The sequence below is a fragment of the Brachyhypopomus gauderio genome, chromosome 3 (assembly GCF_052324685.1).
Source record: "Brachyhypopomus gauderio isolate BG-103 chromosome 3, BGAUD_0.2, whole genome shotgun sequence".
NCBI classification, from domain to species: Eukaryota; Metazoa; Chordata; class Actinopteri; order Gymnotiformes; family Hypopomidae; genus Brachyhypopomus; species Brachyhypopomus gauderio.
The window spans coordinates 11,578,685-11,585,318 of NC_135213.1; the positions used below are offsets into that span (position 1 = coordinate 11,578,685).

The 6,634-nt window shown below is 44.4% G+C and overlaps 1 protein-coding gene across 3 annotated transcripts; it reads right to left on the reverse strand.

The window, feature by feature from the left end:
• Positions 1-1,937: 1,937 nt before the first annotated feature.
• faap100 (FA core complex associated protein 100) lies at positions 1,938-5,755 on the reverse strand. 3 transcript variants are annotated; one of them, XM_076999532.1, is made up of 9 exons: positions 5,445-5,755; positions 5,239-5,357; positions 4,478-5,148; positions 4,108-4,371; positions 3,834-3,990; positions 2,866-3,748; positions 2,592-2,708; positions 2,420-2,506; positions 1,938-2,301 (listed from the first exon to the last, which is right to left on the reverse strand). In XM_076999532.1, exons 1-9 carry the CDS (start codon positions 5,589-5,591, stop codon positions 2,173-2,175), a joined length of 2,574 nt encoding a protein of 857 aa, XP_076855647.1. In that variant the 5' UTR covers positions 5,592-5,755; the 3' UTR covers positions 1,938-2,172. The 3 variants fall into 3 exon arrangements, 2 of the variants coding, with proteins under 2 accessions (XP_076855647.1, XP_076855648.1); XM_076999533.1 differs by lacking the exon at positions 5,445-5,755 and having other exon boundaries at positions 4,478-4,984; positions 5,103-5,148; positions 5,239-5,314; XR_013129946.1 differs by lacking the exon at positions 1,938-2,301 and having other exon boundaries at positions 2,898-3,748.
• Positions 5,756-6,634: the final 879 nt, after the last annotated feature.

Sequence of the window (6,634 nt, forward strand, 5' to 3'; positions counted from 1 at the left end):
TAGAAAATGCAAACTAAATTTAAGGTCATATGACAAGGACTGTATGGTTGTCCAGATTAGGGTTGCAGCGGTAACCGGTTTCACGGTATACCACGGTATTAAAATGCACGGTTATCATATCGTGTGCGTTTGCTTATTACCGGTAAAAAGCAAGCCAGCGGAGAAACTGACCCGCGCATGCGCAACTCCGCTCCGGTTCAGCTACTCAGCACACAGCGGTGAGAATGGCAGAAAGTGCGTCAGACTTAACAAATTTTTTAACAAAAAAAAAGCTAAACTAAAATCAGCGGCGAAAATGACGCAATCGCGGTGGCTCCGCCCGTGCGCGAGGGTCTCGCGCGCTGTCGATTCGCGAGGTCGTGAACCTCTCGAATTTTGTAACTTTGCGCGCGCTGCGCCTCAGCGCAATGAACAAAGTCATGTTTGCAGGGTTCATACACCTTTATAAGGTGGAATTAAAGTACTTGTACGTAACTTTAAAGGTCCGTTTCAATATTTCCCAGCACCTTAAACCTAATTAAGTTAAATATTTATACATATACTCGAAATAATTCGCTTTTTTTATCACATTATTTAATGGTTGTTTATTTCCAAAACGCCCAATCTTAACGCCTTCACGTTCTCTCATGTTTCGTCCTGGAATTACAAGAGGCTCGTATTTGTTAACGTAATACAAAAGAACTGTGCGGAGTCGCGTCACTAGTGAAAGTATAAACCTAGCCTTTTAAGGTCCTTGCTTTCACTGGATGTGAAAGACGCCATTAATTTACATGCGTTCATTTTCAAATTCTAACGTGCCTGTTTTTGATATGTTAAAACCAGACTCGATGTGAAAGCCTTAAAATAGAAATCTCTATTGTGAGGATCATGTCAGAAATAAATCCTCTCTATCTGCAGTATCTGGTTACAGGGTTGCCAACTTTTGACGTTCGCTTGGAGTGAGATTTTTACCCGGAGCCGGTGGCGAGTGTATTTTGTTGAGCGGGGGAGGTGGCGAACGAAAGTTGTTGAGCGGGGGGGGGGGGGGGGGGGGGGGGGGGGGGGGTGTGGGGGGGCGAACGTAAAATGGACATAGATTCAGTGTTATATCGCCGGTGGATGGCGCCAGAGCTAGCGAACTAGTAACGTATTGAATCATATATGTGGGTCTGAGGTAAATAAACTGGATATTTTTTTTCGGCGTGAGATATCGAAAGTGTGGCGTGAGAGCGTGTGAAAACGGTCAAATGCGTGTGTCTCACGCTCAATGCGTGAGAGTTGGCAACCCTGTGGTTATATTCTAACTTGGAAGTACAACGGACGTTTACAACAGTTGTTGATCAGACAGTGACCCCGGCTGAGTTTATCAGATATTAAATAATTTAAACTTAAATAATTGTACTGAAATCCATGATTTAGGTTTCTCTAATTTTGCAGTATTTATATAAACATGTGTACAGCTTATTTTTTTAAAGGACACATTTTGTATACAATAGTTCCAGGTTTCTACAATAAATAGTTAATTGAACAAAAATAACTTGTTGTAATTTCTTTAAGGGTCAGTGTATCTTTTAATAATATACAAACTAACTGTGATACCGTGATACCGCGGTATTTTCTGAGACGGTTATCATACCGTGAAAATCTCATACCATTGCAACCCTAGTCCTGATACAGGTGATGAGGTCAACTTGAAGCAATGCTACATTTACATTGCTGTGGTTTTCAGTTACTCTGCCTCTTTTTTTATGGATTCACAAAAACTACAATGTTTATGTGAAATCTGATATTCTTAAATACCCAGAATGGGTTGTGAATTTTACACATTTGATGAATAATGTAATAAATGAAAAGATTGTTCATATGTATTAATTATCACAACGACATCTGAATCAGAACAAAACTCAAGACCTTCATGATTCTGATCACAAAAATGTAACAAACACTACATGATCATGGACAATAAAGAATGACGCATCACTTTATTTTGTAACATATTCTAAATCCATTCCTACATACTGTACAATTGTCTAAATTTGCATTCACAAACAAAAGCCACAGAGGGAGAGAGAGAATTAACAACAATTACACAATTATTTGTACATTACAGCAGGACAGGGATTTCTACAACAACCTGTATATGTATATGATCCATAAAAATAAATAATGTATGATAACTCGCCTTGTAACTAGTCAGAGAATGACCAACGGATTCTCCCTTAGCTTCAGGTAGACCTGAAATAACAACTCGGAGGTCTTCGTCTTCATCACTCCACCACATGTGTCTGGAGTGCGAGAGTCCTGCAGGTCCTTATGAAGAGACTGAACAAGGAAACAAGCTGTTAATCTGATGGGATTAAATACTTTTCTTTCACTTGCCTGGCTGACCCAGACAGGATATGGCAGGTGCCCTCTGGGTGTGCTGGAGGCCGGCTGTTACCTCAGTATGCTGCACAACCTCCCGCAAGTGTTCCCCTCTCAGCCTGGCAGCGGTCCCCTGGCCCACAGGGGCCCCTTTGAGAAGGGCCTGACGGACAAAAACGGTGCTGTTCATCTGACACGCTCAGCTTGCTTTTTCAAAGTGAGCTGGAGAGTCTCACGTGCATCTTTACCTGAACACGGCGCAGCACAGCATGATGTAAACCACACAGCGCCTCCATGGAGGAACTCTCCACTTGAACCTCCACTACTGACAGAGGCCCCTCAGAGCTGATGCCACTCACTGTGACCTGGTGATGAGACATTAAAAACAGCACAAATCATTTTAAAGACACTGCAAGATCTTCTAAAGTCACACACCATGTACACATCACAATAGTTCCCCAATCAAGTCTATAAACGTCAATACAGTAAACAGTAAAGCCATCATATCAACCACATGTGCACCTCTTTGGTCAGTAGTCTGACTGGTTGCCTACCCGGCCCAAGGGCACACACCACTGGAGTCTGCATGAGCTTATATTGCCCTGCTTCAGGAGTTCCTGAAAGCAGCCATTTCAGCACAGAGATGCACAGCACCACGGTGCTACAGTCATGGAGGCTGAGCCTGGTCCTAAGGAGCTCTGAGGAGATTCGGACTGCTACTGTGTGGGGCCCAGGCTTAGGTATGGGCTGGGACTCCGTGTGACTCTGCCTGGAACTCAGGAAGATGTGGGTGGCTTCCCATGCTGTGATTTGTTTTGGAACATCTGCGTGAGAGTTTGGCTCTAGTATCCTCAAACAATCCAGCCAGTCCAGTGTTAAAGTATTGAGAGCCAGACTGATGCAGCCACAGTCTTTCAGCAGCTGAGATATCGGCGTGTCGCTTATGGCTGAGGGGTGTCTGAGGTCCGCCGGGTCAAATAAAGACTGCAGGGAGTAGACAAGGGAGCAGTTGATCTTGACTGGTAGAAAAACCTCCCCGTCGATGTCCAGAGGCAACGTCACTTCTACCGTTTCACCACAGTCGACTTTCTTTAAAGCAAATGAAAAGGTAGAACTGCCATCTGCAGCGTGAGAACAGGACGACTGTACTGCGATGCAGAGTGTCCATCCTGGCTCCAGAGCACACTCACTTAAGTTCTCTAATACACACGTGAGAATTAAAGAGTCTTTTTGAAGCAGAGTGCTCCAGTTGGCTACAGCTCGGCAGCCGATTGGTGGCTTGTGTTTGCAGACCTCCTGATCATTCGTGTGACTATTCAGAAGCAGATGGCAGACATTGAAGACATGGTTCAGACACCGGAGGGTGTTATTTTTCAACTGTAGCTGGTGTTTCAGTGATGATGCTCTGGTGAGGGAATTAAAAGTGAAAATGGTAATAAAAATCACTTCCCAATATTTACAGATTGCAATGTTATTCTACATCAACGCACCTCTCCCAAACGTTTGCAATTCCATTCAGGAGGTCTTTCACTCTCTGACCAGCTTGTGATGAAGCAAGCCTCGACACGGACTCCTTATCCGAGGTTGGCGGTAGAGTCACTTGAAGGAGTTTACCACTCAGAGACAGAGCCAGAAGCACTACACATCCTGTAAACACACAAACAAAATCACAGACCACGACAATAAAACAGTGTCACTGATAACGGACAAAAAATATAAGAAAAAATCAGTGTAATGCTTTCGTAAGGTAAACGTGGCCTGAACCTGCGGAGGTTCTCTTGCATGACTGAGCCAGAGCGGTCACACGGGACACACTTAAGCAGACAGCAGTCTGAGAGGAGATGGCAGGCCTCTCTGGCCAATCGCTGGGCGTCTCTCTCACTGCTGCTGCTAACGGAGGCGATGATGGGGACGCTGAGGTGGTGGTCAGTGACAGGGCAAGCAGGTTTGTTGAAGTACTGTAGTACAGACGTTCACCATCTACACACGCGCACTTTACCGGTCCCCGCACAGCATGTTCAATGAAACCTTTATAAAGAGATGAACATGCTCTGCATTAGTTGATAAATAATACAGTAGCAAGTAGTTTAAGTAACATTCTTAAGTTTCTTTTAAACATCATTACAGAACTCACTATAATCTGCTGGCTTTCCTTCAGGAACCCCTTGATTGGCCCTTGCAATCAGAATTTTACCCTTCTGACCAATCACAACAAGACACTGTGGACCTTTCTCCCCAGTGACAGACGTTCCAATGAAGGTCACCGGCTGCTCCAGACTGTGGAGCATCCTGACCTTTGGCTTGTGTTCTCCCCTTGAACTGGTCAGCACAGGGAGCAGTAGTGGGAAGAAACAAACACGCCCGTCGGTTAATCCACAGAGGATGACTGGAGAATGAACAAGGGATGCATCCACTCCAAATAAGAGCCTGTAAAGGAGAGGCTCAAGAAAAGGGTGACCTTGGTGTGCATGTCTCTTTGGTGGACCGTCAGTGCTGGGGTAGATGCAGGCCAGTGCAGGAGCTCCAGTCATCGAATCCACTGTATCCACTATCTGTTTCTGAGAGATGTTTGCTGCAACAGCTGGGACCTGGAAACCGGTTATTCGGCGATAGACCGTAGCTCCTTCTGAACAATCTGGCACTTCATATAGGTCAAATGTCCAGAACGATTCTTGCATGCTGAGAGTAACTAAAATGCCCTCGACTACTATGAAAGACTGCACTTTGCCATCTTTGATCACAGCATCATTTCTGGATACTGTAGATAATGTAGGGATGTCAGATTTTCCTGAGTGAGAGTGGGAGCTAGAAGGAAAGCAGAAAAACAGTATGTAAAGATGTCATTCACTTAAATTGACGCAGGTAAATGTTGTTAAAATGCAGTATTAAGCCCACCTGGATCCCAGAGTGACAGGGATACAATAGACACCATCATTCTCACACAGGACATAGAGACGACGCCCGTCAACACTCAGCGCCAGGGACTTCACCGGAGAATTAAAATGCAGAATGGTCTGAAAAGAAACATTCTCCTGTCATTTATCTTGACAAACCTTGAAACAGTATCACAAATTTAGTATGTTCCAACCCAGTAGGCGTACCTCAACTCTCCTCTCTTGTCCATTAAAGCCCAGGACGTCCCTGTCCCCGGTGGACACGAACACGTCTGTCCCGTTACGAATGACAGTCCCTGAGAGTAAACCACCGACATCTGCCCAACACTCCACCGAGCACCTGACCGTTCCCATAACCTCACCTCACGGGCATTCACGTCGGGTGTCCTTCCTTTAAATGAAATTAATGACTATAACTATATAGTCTTGAGCATTAACTATATTTTGACATTTCGTTGTTTTCTAGTTTCTTCTGCACCTACAAACATCAGGAATTGCGCGCTCGTTTAGTTGGCCTATGGGGGGGAATCGTCCTCTTCTTCTCACACTCCTAAAGAGCTACACATGTTATATTCTGCCATCTGCTGGTGTGTTAAGCGATTAGCTTTTGGGTCATGCGGCTCTTTGCCTGGTTTCATGCGGCTCCCCAGCCGGTCCGCGTGCTCAACTGCACAAACGGGGCGACACACTGCGACATTTTCGTGCTGCGCGGTTAGTTTACAAGCCTAGCGAGCCGCTAATACTTTTAAAACTGGCGTAGTGGAAAACACGCATTTGACTGTCTTCACAGCTAATAATTTACACTCGCCACCCCCCCGCTCAACAGATTACACTCGCCCATGTACGATGTGGCTCTTTGCCGTAACACAGTAAGAAAAGTGGCTCTTGGTCTATGACGGGTTGGCCACCCCTGAAATAGGTAGTATGAGGATACAGCAGTGTCAAAAACACACGACAAACACACATGGTCTGGTAGTAGCTTTTGCAAAAGGTTTGTATACATTGAAAGAAAAGCACTGAAAACACAAGAGTTTGCATGCAGTATGAATCACATGTACTGAAATATATATACACTGCTCAAAGAAATTAAGGGAACACTAAAATAACACATCCTAGATCTCAATGAATGAAAGATTCCAGTTGAAAATCTTTATTTATTACATAGTGGAATGCTATGTAGAGAACAAAATAACAAAAATTATCAATGTAAATCAAAATTATCCCATAGAGGTCTGAATTTGGAATTATACTCAAAATCAAAGTGGAAGATCCAATGACAGGCTGATCCAACTTCAATGAATTTCGCCTGGACATGCTCCTGATAAATATGTTCTCCTGAGGAATCTCCTCCCAGACCTGGATTAAAACGTCAGTCAATTCCTGGACAGTCTGTGGTG

What these genes read in the sequence shown, in the direction of transcription:
- faap100 (XM_076999532.1), bottom strand. Translation starts at nt 5,591, where the DNA reads ATGGGAACGGTCAGGTGCTCGGTGGAGTGTTGGGCAGATGTCGGTGGT. An exon ending in CCTGTCACTCTGGGATCCAG is followed by an intron (nt 5,149 to 5,238) that starts GTGGGCTTAATA and finishes CTTTCCTTCTAG; the next exon opens with CTCCCACTCTCACTCAGGAA. An exon ending in CTGTGCTGCGCCGTGTTCAG is followed by an intron (nt 2,507 to 2,591) that starts GTAAAGATGCAC and finishes TTTGTCCGTCAG; the next exon opens with GCCCTTCTCAAAGGGGCCCC.